We start from the raw sequence: 19970 nt of genomic DNA on the forward strand, positions 1-19970 counted from the left end.
CTCGTCCTCGCTGTGATACAGCCCTGTTTTTCTGGTCCCAGACTAAGCTTGTTCCTTACCAGGGCCGAGTAACAATATGAAATTCCCTCTAAAGTCTCTCGGTTGTTTTTGATCTGATAACGGCTGCAGGGGTCTCAGGGTGTTGCCTCGGTGTTGCCCTGGCAATAATGTGTGTGGTGGTATGGGCTGTCTGAAGGGAAATCTTGTACTCGCACACGCACACACACTGTACTCAATCCTACTGCCAAGTTAAACTTCCTGAGGTACAGCAAGCTTCATGACTTAAATTATGGATGAGGATGTGTGATAGTGTGTGTGTGATAGTGTGAGATGGTATGTGTGTGTGATAGTGTGTGTGTGCATGTTCATACAGTAGGTGTTAGCTTACGTCTGTAGATGGATCTGTGCCACTCTGTTACAGGGTCAGCTTCAGCTTCAGGTTTACCAGCAAACAGGTGTGGTTGTCGGTCCATTAATATAGAGGCCTTCACACTGTCATACACACCTGTCGGTCGTGTGTGCGCAGTGTGTGTGGGAGAACGTGTGTGTGATGCGTGTTGGTGTAACGTGATTGACTACATCGGTTGTGTTAGCACTCAGTGCAGTCTGTGTTAGCGCTCAGTGCAGTCTGTCTTAGCGCTTAGTGCAGTCTGTGTTAGCGCTCAGTGCAGTCTGTCTTAGCGCTCAGTGCAGTCTGTATTAGCGCTCAGTGCAGTCTGTGTTAGCGCTCAGTGCAGTCTGTGTTAGCGCTCAGTGCAGTCTTTATTAGCGCTCAGAGCAGTCTGTCTTAGCGCTCAGTGCAGTCTGTGTTAGCGCTCAGTGCAGTCTGTATTAGCGCTCAGTGCAGACTGTGTTAGCGCTCAGTGCAGTCTGTGTTAGTGCTCAGTGCAGTCTGTGTTAGCGCTCAGAGCAGTCTGTCTTAGCGCTCAGAGCAGTCTGTCTTAGCGCTCAGTGCAGTCTGTGTTAGCACTCAGTGCAGACTGTGGTAGCGCTCAGTGCAGTCTGTGTTAGTGCTCAGTGCAGTCTGTTAGCGCTCAGTGCAGTCTGTGTTAGCGCTCAGAGCAGTCTGTGTTAGCGCTCAGAGCAGTCTGTGTTAGCGCTCAGAGCAGTCTGTCTTAGCGCTCAGTGCAGTCTGTGTTAGTGCTCAGTGCAGTCTGTGTTAGCGCTCAGTGCAGTCTGTGTTAGTGCTCAGTGCAGTCTGTGTTAGCGCTCAGTGCAGTCTGTGTTAGCGCTCAGTGCAGTCTGTGTGTGTGTCCCTCCGTACGCAGGCTGCAGCCCAGACCAGGACCAGCAGACAAGGTTAGAGAGGAGACCCCCACCACAGGAGACCCCCATCACCAGCCAGCAGGACCCCCCACCACCCTCGCCCCAGGACCCCCCACCACCCTCGCCCCAGGACCCCCCATCACCCTCGCCCCAGGACCTCACAACCCCATCCCAACTCCAACCTCCCCAGTCCTCATCCCAGACCCCCCCATCCCTCTCCCAGACCCCCCCATCCCTCTCCCAGACCCCCCCATCCCTCTCCCAGACCCCCCCATCCCTCTCCCAGTCCTCCCAGTCCCTGTCTCCATCCCCAGCCTCCCTCAGGGGCCAGCCAGCCCTCTCAGAGGCCCACAACATCGACGCTGCTGTGCTCAGCTCAGGGGTGCTGTGTCTGCCTGGTGAGCCGGACCATCACACACACACACACACACACACACACACACACACACACACACACTCACAGTCACTTCAAATGGGCATTCAGAACTGTTCTGTCTTTACCTCTACTCTCAAAGGTACGAGAGACAAAGGCGGTCGAGCCCTGGTGACCGTGACAACCAGGAACACCGTGTGGTTGAACCCCAACTGTAACAGCGGCGAGCTGGTTCGAATCCTGGTCTACTTCTGCACCACACTCAGGTAGGCCCGCCTCCCCTAACCAGATTCACCCTGCTGTTGGTTAAACCTGTCAATACTTCCCTTGTGATGGCTGGTTACTGAATGTGACTTCACATCCTGTTTCTGACAGGAAGGAAGTGCGGTCCCTGGGGTTGACGGTTCTGGTGGATGCCCGCAGGTGCTCCCCAGTTCCTGCTCTCTTCAAAGCCTTCAACATCTTACAGGTGAGATCACCTGTCTTAACCCACTAAAACCTTTTAGTCTTTGTTGACAGCCGGTTCGTTTGGACAGCCGGATGTGAACCTCGAGAAACAGCCATGCACTGGAACATGCAACTTCTCTCGGCTTAGATCAACTTGGCTCAGTCTATTTGGCTACTATAGAGCCATAGTACACCATCACACACACACGTATGTCAACACGTGCATGTGGATATCATAGACTGCTGGCTGGCCTCTATCGTCTGTGAGGATCAAGTTTTCAAGCCCAAGAGGGATGACATTCAGAACTGCCAAATGTAGTAAAGCCGTCTCTCTTCCACGGCCAGGCAGCCAGCTCTGGTCCCATGTTCTGGGGTACGGAGGCCCGTCGGGCCCGTCTTGGCTTCTCCAATTAAAAGTCCTGATTGGGAGCAGGCGAGGCGTGGTGGGGTTAGTGGAGGGGGTAGCCAGGAGAAAAAGGAGGGAGGTTAATAGAAAGAGGGAGAGAGGGGGAGAGAAAGAGATTGGGGCCAGCTTCTGTGGCCAAGATAATAAGAGACAAACGGAGGCCTGTTTGTAATCAGGCCGGCCTCCTAACTTCTCTGTGTCCCAGTTAACGCTCGTCTGCCTGACGCTCCGGCCCGACGACAGATCCTTTGTGAGGGAAACTAGTCACGTCCCCTCCTCTAGAGACGGAGGCAGCTACGATCATGTGACTCCGCCACAGCAGACCCCAACAAAACAATAAGAAATGTGGAAGTTTAGCCTTTCTAGCTAACAAGCTACCATTTCCCATTCCCCTTTATGAAAGACAGAATGTCTCGATGACTTAAGATGCCAATTAGGTTTGTTCTAGAACTTCTGGTGCAAACTCCTCAGCCTCTTGGGGGAGACGGAGTGTTCTGTTGTGAGCGTTCTAGAACACACGCGTGCCCTTCCTTCCATTCTGGGTCAACGCTAACAATGACAGGAGAAGGTGTCTTAGAGGTCCCCCTTTTAATGATGCCCCCCCCCCCCTGTCAACTGTGGCCCCCGGGTCCCATAGGGAATACCCTCCCCCCAAACCCTCCCACACAATGGTTCCAGATAGCATCATCTTATTACTGTGTCTTTGGGGGCTGACACTTCACCCCCACCACACACACACTCTAAGCTCATCATTTGAAGGGCTTACCCTGCCACAGTCTTTGTCCACTAATTGATCAGGCAACAATAATGCCGTTTGATGATCCCCCAGACAAATGTATCCTTTTATCTCTCTCTCTCTCTCTCTCTCTCTCTCTCTCTCTCTCTCTCTCTCTCTCTCTCTCTCTCTCTCTCTCTCTCTCTCTCTCTCTCTCTCTCTCTCTCTCTCTCTCTCTCTCTCTCTCTCTCTCTCTCTCTCTCTCTCTCTCTCTCTCTCTCTCTCTCTCTCTCTCTCTCTCTCTCTCTCTCTCTCACTCACTCACTCACTCACTCACTCACTCACTCACTCACTCACTCACTCACACTCTCTCTCTCTCTCTCTCTCTCTCTCTCTCTCTATCCCTCTCTCTTTCTATCCCTCTATTTCTCTCTATCCCTCTCTTTCTCTATCTCTCTCCAGCAGTGAGAATCATTTGATCTCCTGTCAGGTTTGGTTGAAAGGCAGACGTCAGCAGTCAACATGGTGTATGTTCTGCTGGCTCACATTCATGTTCTACAATCAGTCCTGACAGTCCACTACTCATAATCTGCTCTCCTAGAATGTTTTCATCAAGATCAAGAAAAATGCTTTGTTTCTGAAAGACCACACTGAACATGTATGTACAGGCAAATTAACACAAACAAAATGGCCGTCCTCTCTGATTGCTTCTGTCCTCCCTGACTCAACCTGCTGGGGCTGCTCGGTCTGGCTGGGTTTGTTCACCTCAGACGAAGGATTTAGACTCAATTCAACGAGGATTTTATACAACCTCCAGCTGTATTACCATCCTACCCCCAGACGAACCTCTGTACCAGGGCCGGCTCCTACACCAGTCTTGTTCCTCCCTGAGTTAGTCAGACATGGGTCAGTGTAAGCTGTCTTGTTGACGGACAACTCGTTTTATTTGGAGGTTGGCATGTGCAATGTTGACTTCTGTTTAGTAGAGTCTTTAGAATGATTTTTTGTAGTTTCCTGTCCTCAGTGTCCTCCTCAGCAGACTGTGGTTTCCGTCCAAGCGAGGGTAGTGACACAGTGACACGCAGCCCTGCGATGCCGGTCACTGTGTTGGAACGTGCTGTGCTGTTTCACACAAGGACACAGGCTCATCAGGAAGCGTGTGTCAGCCTGTGTGTGGGGGAGTCTCATTCAGGCCAGGTTAATCATGATCCAGGTGTTTGCTTGGAGCAAACGGCACATTTATCACCCTCGCCATTCATCAACCTCCAAGATGAATGTGTGTGTGTGTGCTCTCCAGATCCTGGGAAGACAAGGAAAGGTGACACAGTCTTAGCAACATCCATGAATTCTCTCGAGCTGTCCACAAGTACAGAACGGCCAATAACGTTCAACGGTGGAGATTATGTGTTTTTAAGAAAATTAGTTTATTTTAACAGCAACTTTTCACTGCTGTTGAGAATGTAAGGGTGACAAAGAAACACTGCAAGATACTGTGTGTGTGTGTGTGTGTGTGTGTGTGTGTGTGTGTGTGTGTGTGTGTGTGTGTGTGTGTGTGTGTGTGTGACCGTGCACCGCTTTTAAAATTTACCAACTGCTGCCTCAACACAAGTGTGTTTGTGTTAACAAGCTCTAGTGTCGTGTGATTTTATATCCCTATATAACCTTTCTGTTTCAACAGCATCATATTTCCATTGTGACCAGACTTTACAAGCAGGACTTTGTCTTTGTTTTGGGGGATTTTGTCAGGCTGAATATGGTGTTTTTCAGCCCTGTTGTTAGACTGTCAGTATGGATTATGTAAAGCTTCATTCTGCACAGTTGATATTTCTCCAAGCCACAACAGAGACTGTGCTTGCTTTTTCAAGCAGCTGTCAGAAGTGGTAGATTTGAGACATTGTATTATATTTCAGTTCAGACAGCTTCATTGATCTCTCTCTCCTCCTTCTCTGTGTATTTATTTGTATGGGTGTGTGTGTGTGTGTCTCAAGGATGCCATGCCAGGCTGTATTCACACTGTGCTGCTACTGGCTGACAGAGACTTGGGCCTTCGCATGGAGAAGCCCTCCACCATACAGGTAAACACACACACACACACACACACACAAACTGCATTAGCCTTTTAGACAAGTGTGGATGAAGAAGAACTTTATTATAGCTCTGCACTCACTATAAAAGCATTGGATAGATAGAGAGTGGTGTAATGCACTTAGCTCTGAAGTGTGTGTGTGTTCCCATTATGGCTCAGGCTACCTAGGACACTCAGCTCAAACAAATCCTCATCACAAGGATGTGATGTCACACACACACACACGTACACACACAGTAGCTACTCAGACGCAGCAGTTGGCCATAAAGTGGTTGTTCTGATATCACTGTTGTCTTTTTAATCACATCTCTCTATCTCCCTCCCTATCTCCCTCCCTCCCTATCTCCCTCCCTATCTCCCTCCCTCCCTATCTCCCTCCCTCCCTATCTCCCTCCCTCCCTCCCTATCTCCCTCCCTCCCTCCCTCCCTATCTCCCTCCCTCCCTCCCTCCCTCCCTCCCTCCCTCCCTCCCTCCCTCCCTCCCTCCCTCCCTCCCTCCCTCCCTCCCTCCCTCCCTCCCTCCCTCCCTCCCTCCCTCCCTCCCTCCCTCCCTCCCTCCCTCCCTCCCTATCTCCATGTAGATGGAGGTCCTGACCTCTCTCAAGTCCCTCCACAAGCACGTGGAGGCCTCCCAGCTGCCCACCGAGTTTGACGGCACCTTCCCCTTCTGCCACGGCCACTGGATCTGCTTCCGCACGGTGAGACGCTATGTTTGTAGTTCATTCCGAGCACCATTGTGTCTACACCTATGTTGTGAAAGACTACAATGAAGATCAGTGAAAAAACGCATCACGTGTTTGTTGTTGATATGGTTATCTCTGTTGTCTGGGGTTTTTCCCATGACAGTTTTTGTGTTGATGTGTGTGTGTGTGTGTCCCCTCTATCAGAGAGTGGCCCAGCTGACGAGTCACTGTGAGGATGCGATCAGCCTTCTCCAGGGCACCATCACTACTCTGGAGTCCACCCCACTGCCTCACAGCGCAGAGGTACACACACACACACCTGGGCTCAGACCTGTAACTCCCCACACACTGCACCTGTAGGAGAGAGAGGGGGGAACAGAGTTGGGGGGGGGGGGGTGAGAGGGACTGAGAGAGAAGGAAACGGAGACAGTGTTACTGTCAGAGAGATTTAGATGGAGGCGGAGGGAGTTATATAAGTGAGACGGAGCAAGAGAAAGAGACTGAGTGAGAGTGAGGGAGGAAGGGAGAGACCGAGAGAGAAAGAGAGAGAGAGAGAGAGAGAGAGAGAGAGAGAAGGAGAGAGGGAGAGAGAGAGGGAGAGAGAGAGAGAGAGAGAGAGAGAGAGAGAGAGAGAGAGAGAGAGAGAGAGAGAGGGAGAGAGCAGGTATCTACAGTATGTATAAGTCCTCTGAGACAGCCGCCAGTTGCCTGCAGAGCTACAGTACAGCATATGAACCTGGCCTGGCTGCTGGCCTGTCGTGATATCCCAGAACACCACAGGGGATCCTGACCATAGCAACCTAGCTCACCGTGCACGACCACCTAACTCATCACAACCCCATACTCAGTCTAACTACACATCAGCCAGGTGGGAAGTTGATTTGGTTCAGATTTGCCGTGTCACCGTTTGTTATTGTCCGCGTGTCAGATTTAGTTTGATATTGAACTAGGCTAAAGGCCACACGCGTCTAACCCGGCCAGCTGCAAAAGCACTTTCTCTGGCCTCAGCTCAGCGCCCCTTGCTATCCAGTCACCTGCGCCAGAGCTATATTTACCCAGAGTCCCCTGCAGCTCGCTACTGGCCTATTGGTCTCCATTACCGCCGTCCAGAGAGCAGTGTGGGCTCTCTTCAAAACATCGTCTGGAGAGGATCTCGCGGAATGTTTTATTTGGGATTCGGTCGGCTTGGCTACCTCTGAGTCGGCTTGGCTACCTCTGAGGTCGTCTCTCTCGTTCTCCACGTCTGGGCCTCGTTTCTGTCAAACCTTTCCCCTCTCTCTCTCTCTCTCTCTCTCTCTCTCTCTCTCTCTCTCTCTCTCTCTGTCTCTCTCTCTATCTCTCTCTCTCTCTCTCTCTCTCTCTCTGTCTCTCTCTCTGTCTCTCTCTCTGTCTCTCTCTCTGTCTCTCTCTCTCTCTCTCTCTCTGTCTCTCTCTCTGTCTCTCTCTCTGTCTCTCTCTCTCTCTCTCTCTCTCTCTCTCTCTCTGTCTCTCTCTCTGTCTCTCTCTCTGTCTCTCTCTCTGTCTCTCTCTCTATCTCTCTCTCCCTCTCCAACTCTGTTTATCCCAGTCTCTCTCTCCTTCCCTCTCCCTCTCCCTCCTCTTTGTAATTGGGTTGGTGGGGGTATCAAGGCTGGTCTCAGGTCAGTGTGTGTCTGGGTTTCCTAGCAACACTCTGTGAAGTCACTCTGACCCATGAGGACCAGGCCCCTTGCGATTGTGTGTGTGTGTGTGTGTGTGTGTGTGTGTGTGTGTGTGTGTGTGTGTGTGTGTGTGTGTGTGTGTGTGTGTGTGTGTGTAGTCCTGATTGTGTGTGTGTGTTTAATTGAGGCTAGAAACCCCCAGGAGAAGGTCTCTAGGCAACCCCCCCTGTTACCACGTTGGGTGTTCTTGTGTGTAACAGATGATTGTTGGGAACAGACCTGAGCCAATCCCAGTTCTCTCACACTGCCCACACACAGGGCTGGTCTGGGCTTGTCAGGACGACTCCTCCATCTCTTCACAGATCAGTCACTCCTCTCTCCCCTCTCCTCCGCTTCCTCCAAGTGCTTCTCTGTCATCTCCTCTCTTTCTCTCTCTTTCACCTGCGTTAACCCCTCGTTCTAGCTGCCCCCCCACCCCCCCGCATCTCCCCCTCTTTCCTTCTTCTTTCAACATTCTAGGCATTTTTCTGGTTACCACAAACACACATACACATACTTGCACACACACACACACTCTCTCTCTGCCTTTTCCTCACTCCACCAGCGAGACTTGAGTAATGTAGTAATTATACCAATCATCTCCATTCTCATCACAAAGCATGTTTATGTTATTCCCGAGTGATGACATATTCATGTACGCAGTTCATCATCGTCTTTGATGTTTACTTTATGTATTCATAGACAAAAAGAGTACGATAAATATATGATTACATCAAAAAAAGACTCAATTAAACACCACCATCAGGTCAGGTTACTTGTATATTCCCCGACAGGGTCTATTTCCACATCTGATATCTAACATGAGTCAGCAGGAAACAGAGTGTTTTCATCCTGTGGCTCGTTACCACAGTAACACTGTCCTGCAGGGCTTCCCACACTGTGTGTGTGCGTGTGTGTGTGTGTGTGTGTGTGTGTGTGTGTGTGTGTGTATAGCCAGGCGTTGCCAGAGACTGTAATAAGCGCCTGTCTGCTTCGAGGCGTCCTTAGAGAATCAGTCCAGTTGTCGACCAGTCAGTTGATGGAGGGATTCTAATTGGTCTGATTGAAGCAGTGTGTGTTGAAAGAACCCATGGAGAATTTGCTGGATCGAGTTCAAATAGGCGTATCTATATTCAGCTGACATTTAGAGCAGGTAAAATGTTTTTAATATTGTGTAGTGTGTTTAAATTGGTCAACTCATTATCACTGCCTCTCTCTGTCTCCCAAATCTTTGTCTAATTCTGTCTCGCTGCATCTCTCTCTCTCTCTCTCTCTCTCTCTCTCTCTCTCTCTCCCCATTTCTCTCTCTCTCTCCCCATTTCTCTCTCTCTCTTTCTCTCTCTCTCTCTCTCGCTCTCTCTTTCTCTCTCTCTCTCTCTCTCTCTCTCTCTCTCTCTCTCTCTCTCTCTCTCTCTCTCTCTCTCTCTCTCTCTCTCCCTCTCTCTCTCAGGAGGCCCAGGTGTTGCTGGAGAAGTACAGGGCTCTGATGCGTAGCGTCCTAGAGGACAGCCGATTGGTCAGGCTGCAGCTAGAGGGCGGAGCTGCCTTGTCCCGCCTCCGCAAGGAGGAGACCAGCGTCAGCCTCACTGAGGACTACAGGTACTGTACACACACACACCACACACACACACACACACACACACACACACACACACACACCACACACATGTATCCATGCATACACACACACACACCTCCACCCTTGTTTAAGTGTCTAGCTCCAATAAACGGGCCTGAAGATCCCAGTCTGGATGCACTCAGACCAGTGATCATGCAGCACCAGAGCCCTGAGTGTTTGTCTGCTTGTACCTGCCAACTGAAGAGTTCTGTCCCATAGTAGACCCAGGAAGAGAAAGAGAGAGACAGTTACAGAGGAGACTGTGTGTGTGTGTGTGTAGCAAGGGGTAGGGGTGTGGGGAGACAAGAATGTTTTTCCTCTGACCAAGCCAAGAAGAACAAGCCTTATCATCGCTGGCTGGAGTTAGCGAGCTAGCTTCTCTGTCCTCCTCCTCCATTAGCCTAGCATTAGGGTGTCTCTGCTCTGCCTCAGAGCTCTGCTGACGCGACCCCGTCCATACGACATGCGTGTCCACTTCACACATTAGACCCAACGCTCCCTCACCCTGTGGGTCTGTGGGTGGACACGTGCTGTCACCTGTGGCCATGCTGGGTCTAGACACCTTTCTCACCTCTCCATCCTTCCTCTCTTCCTCTCCGTCTTTCCTTTCCTCTGTCCGATGGGGAGAGGGCCCCTTCTCTCGTTGGACGGTGACACAGATGACACAATAGGAGGCTTGTCGAGGCTCGCCACGTCTCCATGACGACACGAACGAACACAGCTCGCATTCTCGTCTCCCCTGTCCTCCTTACCCCGGGCCAGCCATGTCTTCAGAGCCGTCACCACCCCTCCCAATCCTGGGGAATGCGCTGCCCCTACCTGCGTTTGACTGGAGGGCACTTCCATTTCGGGGGAAAGGGGGGTGTGGGCCTCTGGAGAGCAATGCTTTCTTTGTGCCGCTCTCGCCATTCTCACAGGGAGGAACTCAAGGACCAACTCTTGTTTGGGGGCGGGAGGTGAAAGCTGATAAAGAGATAAGAGAGAGAGAGAGAGAGAGAGAGAGAGAGAGAGAGAGAGAGAGAGAGAGAGAGAGAGAGAGAGAGGGAGAGGGAGAGGGAGAGGGAGAGGGAGAGGGAGAGGGAGAGGGAGAGGGAGAGGGAGAGGGAGAAGAAAAGAAAGGAAAAAGAGTAGTGTTATAGGATTGACGTTTTGGAGGACTGAATTTTCTATAACATAACAGAGAATAGGGCTTTGTTTCTGAGACTGCCTCAAAGGAGGACAGAGAAGTTGCTAGCTACTTGACTGTCTCGGGACTGAGTGAAATCCCCTCCCTCCTCCTCTGGTCCAAACTGTGTTAGTTCCCACAGGCGTTATCTAAATCACTCTCTCTCTCTCTCTCTCTCTCTCTCTCTCTCTCTCTCTCTCTCTCTCTCTCTCTCTCTCTCTCTCTCTCTCTCTCTCTCTCTCTCTCTCTCTCTCTCTCTCTCTCTCTCTCTCTCTCTCTCTCTCTCTCTCTCTCTCTCTCTCTCTCTCTCTCTCTCTCTCTCTCTCTCTCTCTCTCTCTCTCTCTCTCTCTCTCTCTCTCTCTCTCTCTCTCTCTCTCTCTCTCTCTCTCTCTCTCTCTCTCTCTCTCTCTCTCTCTCTCTCTCTCTCTCTCTCTCTCTCTCTCTCTCTCTCTCTCTCTCTCTCTCTCTCTCTCTCTCTCTCTCTCTCTCTCTCTCTCTCTCTCTCTCTCTCTCTCTCTCTCTCTGTGTTTGTCCTGTTCTCAGAGCAAAAGCAGCAACAACAAAAAAACAGTTCACCATTTTTATCTGTTGGTTCCCAATCACCAAAGACACACACACACAGTTTTTGTCTGGTTCTGAGGGTCAGTCTATGTGCGCACACACACACACACACACACACTTAAATTAACTTAGGACATATCATGTGGGTTTTCTGTTGTTGTGCCTATATCAACGCCTCACTGTTGCCAGCGTTTAGTCACCTGCTGTTTTCACACACACACACACACACACACACACACACACACACAGAAATTCCTGAATTCATGACAAAGCCTTCGGGGGTTAACAGGCTGAGCCCCGGAGATCATTGCCCTGCGTTTACTTTGCTCTTGGGTGACTCACTTCCTACCATAGAAACCAGCCCTGCCTCACTCAGGTCATCTCTCTCTGTCTCTCTCTCTCTCTCTCTCTCTCTCTCTCTCTCTCTCCCTCTCTCGCTGTCTCTCTCTCTCTCTCTCTCTGTCTCTCTCTCTCTCTCTGTCTCTCTCTCTCTGTCTCTCTCTCTCTCTCTCTCTCTCTCTCTGTATGTCTCTCTCTCTCTCTCTCTCTCTCTCTCTCTCACTGTCTCTCTCCCTCTCTCTCTCTCTCTCTCTCTCTCTCTCTCTCTCTCACTGTCTCTCTCCCTCTCTCTCTCTCTCTCTCTCTCTCTCTCTCTCTTTCTCTCTCTCTCACTGTCTCTCTCTCTCTCTCTCTCTCACTGTCTCTCTGTCTCTCTCTCTCTCTCTCTCTCCCTCTCTCTCTCTCTCTCTCCCTCTCCCTCTCTCTTCCTCTCCATCCCTCCTCCCTCTGTTTTTCTCGACCCCCCTTCTATCTAAACTAGCTTGTCCAGGGTCTCCACAGTTCGTTAACCCCAGTTATGGTGCCCTCCCCTTTCATCAGCCCCCTCTTCCTCCCAATCTCTTATCATCCCTCCCTCCCCCCTCTCTCTCTCTCTCTCTCTCTCTCTCCTTTCTTCACTCACTCACTCACTCCCTCTATCTCTCCTCCACCCCACCCCCCCCTCACTGGAATGCCTTTGATTCCACCTCTCTGTTTGTTCTAGGGGTGGAATATGACTAATTGGCTAATTATGAAAGGGTGTGGGCAACTTAAGACCACAATGCCAGTATTCTCACACACACACACACACACACACACACACACACGTGCCCACACATCACGTCATCCCAAAACTCTGTTGTGTGCACCCCCCCCTCCCAACCCACACACTCCACACTCCCTGTAGCTGTGCAAACCCACTCCTTGTCAGTCTTGTCACCTTCAAACAAAGACACCGGTGAGGTCCCTCCGTCCTTCCGTCCGTCCGTCCGGCCTCGCTCTCATCTCTGCGCCCGGCTGAAGCAGCTGTGAGCCTGGTCCACCTCTGTTCACGTCCCAGACTCGTACTCCCCAGGATCGCTCACTGCCGTCGCCGTCCAGCCTGTTTTCAGCACCTGACCCTGACCCTGGCCTGGCGCCGGCGTAGCGTTCTCCGTGAGGGGGACTGATGGAGCGGGGTGGAGCTGGATCGCCTCGGTGATCAGCCTTTCTGATCAGCCTTTCTCAAGAGGGAACGCCGGGAGCTCGATGACTCCTTATCCAGCATGGATGCTCTGTCAGCAGCCGCGGCCCCCGCCACCCTCCCTCCCCCTCTTCCTCCCTCCCTCTCCCACCCTCCCCCTCTCCCTCCCACCCTCCCTCCCTCCCTCTCCCTCTCCCCCTCTCCCACCCTCCCTCCCACCCTCCCTCCTTCCCTCCCACCCTCCCTCCTTCCCTCCCTCCCTCCCTCCCTCCCTCCCTCCCTCCGCCTCTCCCCCTCTCCATCCCACCCTCCCACCCTCCCTCCTTCCCTCCCTCCCTCCCACCCTCCCTCTCCCTCCAACCCTCCCACCCTCCAACCCTCCCACCCTCCCTCCCCCTCTCCCTCCCACCCACCCATCCTCCCTCCCATCCTCCCTCCCCCTCTCCCTCCCTCCCACCTTTCCTCCCACCCTCCCTCCCTCCCCCTCTCCCTCCCACCCTCCCTCCCTCCATCCTCCCCAACCTCCCACCCGCTTTCAATCGGTCCTTCTTTCCTTCTCTCCTTCCTTCCTCTCACCCCCCCTCCCCGTCCCCACTGTACATCAGCGTGTGACAGTTGGAGCAGCAGAACCCGACCAAAGGACTCTCTCTCCCTGGCCTCTGCCCTCCCCCCACCCCCACCTCCCCAGACAAAGGCCCTGATTGACAGGACAGTCCAACAGCTAGCACCCAGCAAAACAATTAGCATGACAACAGAGCTGAAGCCCTCTGCCTTCCCTGCAGAGAGCCAGTGCTGCCTTGCACCCACCCCACCCCACCCCTCCCTCCTCCCCACATTTCCACTGCTGCCAAGGGCCGGCACGCCACAGTGTCTTAACGCTCGTATGAAGATCTGAATGAGAGCGAAGTGCAGGAGTGTCCTGCAGCGTGTCTGGAGCTTGTCCTCATGAATCAGGACTGGAGGGGAGAAGAAGAAGATTGTTCTGAAGTTGATCTTATAGTGTCTGTGGACTTGGGTGTTGTGTGTGAGAGAGAGTTTAATCTAATATACCGTAGGAGTGTGTGTGTGTGTGTGTGTCAGCAGGGGGCAGGAGTGCGTACAGTGTGTTTGACGTGAGGATCAGTCCCTCGACACCGGTTTGTCAGTTGGAAGTTTGGCCGCAACACAATGTCCAGACATGCAAGAGTTCTTCTGTAAAAACAATTATGCAACTCTCCATTCTGACTCAAAGAGAAAAAAAGAACTCATGAAATACTTTGAATGGGTTATCAAAAGGGCATGCAGACCTCTAACAATCGGGACGTGTCAGTTGGGAGTCTTTGGGGAAACAGAGTCTGAATGTAGGGGGGGAGGACAATGGGGTTTAGAGTAGCACAAAGCCACCCACAGCCATGAAGTCATCCTGCAGTCATCAAATCCAGGCTTCCTCCACAATGTGCCCAGTCATTGTCTTGTGCTAGCGCCCGCAGCTAGTGCTTCCACCACTGGAGAAGAACACATGGGGAGGAGGAGATGCCCACACACACACTCTCTCTTACACACACTCTCTCTTACACACACACACTCTTACACACACACACTCTTACACACACCCACACACACACACACTCTCTTACACACACACACACACACACTCTCTCTTACACACACACACTCTTACACACACACACTCTTACACACACCCACACACACACACACACTCTCTTACACACACACACACTCTCTTACACACACTCTCTTACACACACTCTCACACACTCTCTTACACGCACACTCTCACACACACACACACACACACACAGACACTCTCTTACACACACACTCTCTTACACGCACACACACACACTCACACACACACACACACACACAGACACACTCTCTTACACACACACTCTCTTACACACACACTCTCTTACACACACACACACACACACACACACACAGAGAGACACTCTCTTACACACACACTCTCTTACACACACACTCTCTTACACACACACACACAGACACACCCACACACACTCTCACACACACACACACACACACTCTCTCTCTGTCTCTCTCACTCACTCACACACTCACACACACACACACACATGGAGACATGGAGAGATATGGCAGTACACTCAGTGTTTTGTAACTATGTGCACCCAGAGACACTTGGTGACTGAAGATAAGATCTGACCAGATAAGTTTCGTACACACAGAACAGACACTCACTGTTTACAGTTTTGGTTAAGTCTGTACACACCGTAAAGTCAAAAGCAGGCTTATAAGATAAAACACAGGCGTGTCGCCCCTGTCACTCAAACCAACACCTCCAATCACAGCCCTCCCCCATCCCCCCCAGGTAACTTGACACACCCTCTGAGAGTCTCGTCATCCAATGAGATGCCAGCCAGCTTCCGCACCCCGTGTCAGTAATGACCTCACAGCACGCTGACTCAGACTGCCACAAGCACATACCAGGCTGGAGTACTCACAGCTCTGTGGGAGAAGACTTACACAAGACCAGGCTCAACCTGTCCCTCGCTCATCTGACACAAACAAACCCCCGACTCACGGCCGCGCGTACTCAAACTGACGCCGGGGCTCTCGGACCGAGGACGAACGATCGTTGCTCTTGACTGAAGAACGCCGGCCGTTCAGCTGGAGCCTGTCTGGGCGCGTTGAGTGTGCGTGCGAGGGAGTGTCGAGCGTGTGTGAGGGTTCTGAAGAGCGGCTTCTGTTTCCCTCCAGAGATGCAGTGCGTTCGGTGGGGAGGCTGTACGAGCAGGTGGATGAGCTGGTGCACGCGCTGGTGATGCTGTCCAACAGGTGCACCCAGGAGCTGGAGTTTGTCATGGAGTTCAAGAGCCTGGAGCAGGGCTTCAAACAGGTGAGGAGAGTTTCACCACCACGTGAAATGTTAACATTTACAGTATTAAATAGGATTTCTTAACCAGACGCTTTTATCCATAGAGACAAGATGTCAAAGTGCATGTTAGTGCAGTAGGAAATCAGAGGCTAGAAGCGCTGTCACAGGTTCAAATCCCCCCTTGTACATCTCTTTGAATAATCTGTCTGCTAAATGAATACATTGTGCTTCTGGGCTGTGTGGCTGGAGTGTATCTGGAGTGTAGCTGGAGTGTAGCTGGTGTGTAACTGGCGTGTAGCTGGCGTGTGGGGGACATTAGTGGACATTGTTTACGGAGGGGAAAGGTCTGCTGATTAATGGATCCTGTCAGACAAGGACTGTACACTCATGCACGTGTGTGTGTTTCTCCGGTGTGTGTGTATGTGTGTGTGTGTGTGCGTGCCTGTGTGTGCGTGTGTGTGTGTGTGCAGGTCAGTGACTGGATCGAGGAGGTGGGGGAGAGTCGTCTGAGGACGCTGGGGGAGCTGGAGGACTCTCTGGAGGAGCTGCGCAGCAAACAGAAGCTCTTCAAAGACTTCTACTCTGCTGCATATGTACGTTTCTCCGCCCTCACACACACCTCACGCACACCTTACACACACCTCTCACATGCCCTCACACACATAGTCTGTCAGCAGACACCCCGTCAACCTCTTTACAGCAGCCTGAGTGTGAACAGAACGGGGGGGCAACAACACAACAACCTCGTAAACCTAGCATGGACCTCCACCGTTCAGCAGTTTTAGCACAGCTCATTTGGGTTAATGAATGTCCCTGGTCCGTCTCTTTAGTGGGTAAGACTTCCCCTTGACCTGCACATTTACAGCGTGGACATCCTCCCCCCCCCTCTCTCCTCTGTGTTCTTAAAACACGACGTGTTTGCTCACCTTGTTAGCAGCTGTTAGCGTAGCCGCTGCCCTAAACACAGGCATGTGACGGTAGCTTTTCCTGTATGATGAGCCTAACTCCTCATCTCTGCCCCTCCATCCTCCCCTGCCCTCTCCTCACCATTCTCCCCACCACATCCTCCCTCCATCCCCCCACCATCCTCCCTCCATCCCCCCCTCCATCCTCCCCTCCATCCTCCCCTCCATCCTCCCTCCATCCTCCCTCCATCCTCCCCTCCATCCTCCCTCCATCCTCCCTCCATCCTCCCACCATCCTCCCCCCTCCCTCTTTCCTCCCATCCATCCTCCCTCCTTCCTCCCTCCATCCTCCCCTCCATCCTCCCTCCATCCTCCCTCCATCCTCCCACCATCCTCCCTCCATCCTCCCACCATCCTCCCCTCCATCCCCCCACCATCCTCCCCTCCATCCTCCCACCATCCTCCCTCCCTCCCTCTTTCCTCCCCCCCCCTGCAGGAGCACTGTAAGGGTGGAGAGGCTCTGCTGAAGCGTCTGGAGCGCTGGGAGGACGTGTCGTCGGCCGAGCTGCAGGTGTACGAGGTCAAGGTGCGCTCCTTCTGGGTGCACCTGCACGACTTCTCCCAGCGGGTGGAAGACACGCGCGACAACATCGACAAGACCGTGCGCCTCTACGAGTTCTTCGACAAGGTAGGAGGTCGTCTTAGATTGGTTTTTTTGGCTTTTCTTGACAGTTTCTCGCTTTTTTGGAAGCATCTGAGCATTTTGAGCGACATGGTGGGGAAGTTAGAGGTGTGAGGTAATGGTCTGTTGACAGTGATAGCAGGGTTATCAGTCTCAAGACTTGGAAGAATGATCCTTCTGGTTTCGCGTCACATTTCCTCGAGCTAGCCCGTGTTCCCAGGGTGCTGAGTGTCAGAATTAAGTATGAGCTCAGAACAGGAGTGTTTTAGCCTTAAGAGGCTCACGTGCAAGAGTGGAACCAGACTAACCTGCCTCTTCCTCTAACCTGGATCCTCTCCTCACACTAACATCCTCATCAGGACAGGTTGAGACAAGTGTGGGTTTCTTTTCTTCAAAGGTCAGGCCAACTGTCAACCTGTTGAACTGGGAAATTATATTTATTCATTACTTTGTGTTGTGTCTTGTCCTATACAGTTACAGGATTATTTGGTCCCTGTGTGAGTGTGTGTGTGTGCGTGCGTGCGTGTGTGTGTCAGAGGGCACTGTGTCAGCGTGGCGTGACTTCATATCCCAGGCCTGACAATGGGTGCCCTCTCGGCACAGGCTAACACACACATACAGTACACACACACTTTCAGTACACACACAGCACACACCCATGCACAGTACACACACACACACACACAGCAAACTTGCTTTGTCCTCCCTGGTTTGATTGACATCCATCTCACCCACCTGTGCCTCTCCTCTTGGAATCGCAAGATTTGATTCGAGTTAGGATGTTTAGTTGTTGTTCAGATTATCGCTTAAGTCAATCTGAGAAAACATAATCGCTGGAAATCTTCTCGACTTGCTCTCAGTCACAATCTGAAGCGTCTGTATTTGTCAGCAGATACTCTCTAAGCTGCTTCTGTGAAATCGTCTTTGAAATAATAAAGTCACTCCAGATTTGCTCACACAGCTCAAAGACGGATTGTTGTACCAGGAGAGGAAGGGCGGAGTCTTGAGAAGGATGGTGTGTGTACTGTGTGTGCGTGTGTGTGTGTGTGTGTGTGTGTGTACTGTGTGTGTGTGTACTGTGTGTGTACTGTGTGTGTGTGTACTGTGTGTGTGTGTGTGTACTGTGCGTGTGTGTACTGTGTGTGTGTGTGTGTACTGTGCGTGTGTGCATGTGAGGTCACCACAACGCCAGTGACTGCCTTGTCTTATTGAAGAACTCTTTCTGTTCTGTCAGCCGCTGCAGTGTGCTGTATGTAAGGACCCTAAGAAAGGCTGCTCCGGAACCTTCCTTCAGGCGAATAGCATTAGCATTCCTGCAGGCTAACTCCCCCAGCCAACGTTAACCCACCAGGTCTATCTGGCTGGGGGACACCTGAACTAATTAACCTGGCTCGGGTTCCGGTTGACTGTCTGTGTAGCTCAGATATCTGATGCAGAGTTTAAGACTTTGAACTCAGAATCCCTCTGCCAAACCAGAGCCCCTGGGCTGAGCTATGGGAAACCCCGTACATTGCAGTGGAAGGAAGCACAGAGCCCAGTACTAAGGAACCATCGCCAAGACAATTCCATAAGATCCCCTTTGTCCCCCTGTCCCTTTTTTTCTAAGTCAGTTCCGTTATAAGACACAAAAAGCGATTAGGTTAGGGTTTCTTGTGTGTGTGCGGTACTGCAGCGGATCAGCACTCTTCTGGGTCACATGGTCTGCTCTGAGGCCGTGTGGTCACATGGTCTGCTCTGAAGCCGTGTGGTCACATGGTCTGCTCTGAGGCCGTGTGGTCACATGGTCTGCTCTGAGGCCGTGTGGTCACATGGTCTGCAGTATTGTTACAGCGCTTCCTGTGGTAGGTGTTCCTCCTCTCCCAGGGAGGTTTCTAACCAAACGACTTGACCCCTTGATGTGGTCCACAGCTGCAGTCTCCCTGTCTCTCAACCTCCGGTCCACCGACGGCCTGTCTCGCTGCCAAACCCCAGCACACACACACGTGTGCTCTCGCACGCACACACACACACACACACACACACACAGACATGCTGCCACATGTACACACACACACACACAGAGACATGCTCTCGCATGCACACACACACTCACACAGACAGAGACATGCTCTCACATGCACACACACACACACACAGAGACATGCTCTCACATGCACACACTCACACAGAGACATGCTGCCACATGTTCACACGCAGACTCACACTCACTCACACACACACACACACACACACTCACACACACACACACCACGACCACTCGACAGCTGTCTTCCCTCCCCTACTGATCTGACCACTATCAGATTTGGTCAATTTGCATAATCATACCACTCCCATCCCTCCGCCCCTCCGCCCCCCACCCACACCCCAAAATCAGAGAGGGAGAGCCTGTGGGGACTCAGGGATCTCTTGCCATCTGTCTGCATAATGACCCCCCCCCCCCCCCAGCCCCTCCCTGGTAATCCAAGGGCAGAGATGGATGACACAGAATCCACCAGCATGAAGCTAACTAGCTAAAACAGGCACGTCCTATTGTCATTTAGATCCTTTCACTCATAATACAATCCAATTGGCCCCCCTATTTAGCTCGGTACGGAATGGAATGCCACAGGTCCTTATTGCTGTGGATTCAGTGCTTGATGATTCCGAGGGGGAGGGGGGCGGGGTGTTTGTCATGACAACGTTGTATTGTTTGTTTGTGCCGCTAGGCTAATGTGCGCTGGCTAATAGGGATGGGTTTAGCATGCTAATGCGCTAATCACCCTCCAGAAGTAATAACCAAGTGTCCAGTTCATCTTGTTGGGCCCACACCAAGAGCTACGGGGGTTCTTGTGTGGATTAAAGGTTTGTTAAGATGTTCCGTTTACAGCGTGCTGTGGATGCCGGTCTCCTGTTAAGCGTAGCTACGTTGAATTTAGCAACACGGCTACACACTATAGCTTTAATGGTCAGGCTAAGTGTAACATATCGAGTGTAGTAAATCATCTGTTGAGATGAGATTGATGTGTTTGATGTGTGTGTAGACTGT

The 19970-nt window shown here is 51.8% G+C and overlaps 1 protein-coding gene across 4 annotated transcripts in view; it reads left to right on the forward strand.

The window, feature by feature from the left end:
- plekhg4 (pleckstrin homology domain containing, family G (with RhoGef domain) member 4) overlaps nucleotides 1–19970 on the forward strand; it is a 49288-nt gene that overhangs the window by 3045 nt on the left and 26273 nt on the right. For 3 of the 4 annotated variants that reach the window (XM_084681588.1, XM_084681590.1, XM_084681589.1), the window contains exons 2-11: nucleotides 1269–1664; nucleotides 1782–1905; nucleotides 2015–2108; nucleotides 5196–5282; nucleotides 5875–5991; nucleotides 6181–6279; nucleotides 9106–9254; nucleotides 15241–15379; nucleotides 15829–15951; nucleotides 16760–16951. In XM_084681588.1, coding sequence (XP_084537714.1) covers nucleotides 1269–1664; nucleotides 1782–1905; nucleotides 2015–2108; nucleotides 5196–5282; nucleotides 5875–5991; nucleotides 6181–6279; nucleotides 9106–9254; nucleotides 15241–15379; nucleotides 15829–15951; nucleotides 16760–16951 — 1520 coding nt within the window. Of the gene's footprint in view, nucleotides 1–1268; nucleotides 1665–1781; nucleotides 1906–2014; nucleotides 2109–5195; nucleotides 5283–5874; nucleotides 5992–6180; nucleotides 6280–9105; nucleotides 9255–15240; nucleotides 15380–15828; nucleotides 15952–16759; nucleotides 16952–19970 lie in introns of those variants that run through there. The other variant, XM_084681591.1, reaches the window with a different exon arrangement.

This window comes from Hypomesus nipponensis, chromosome 19, assembly GCF_054491055.1.
Source record: "Hypomesus nipponensis isolate SF chromosome 19, ASM5449105v1, whole genome shotgun sequence".
NCBI lineage: Eukaryota > Metazoa > Chordata > Actinopteri > Osmeriformes > Osmeridae > Hypomesus > Hypomesus nipponensis.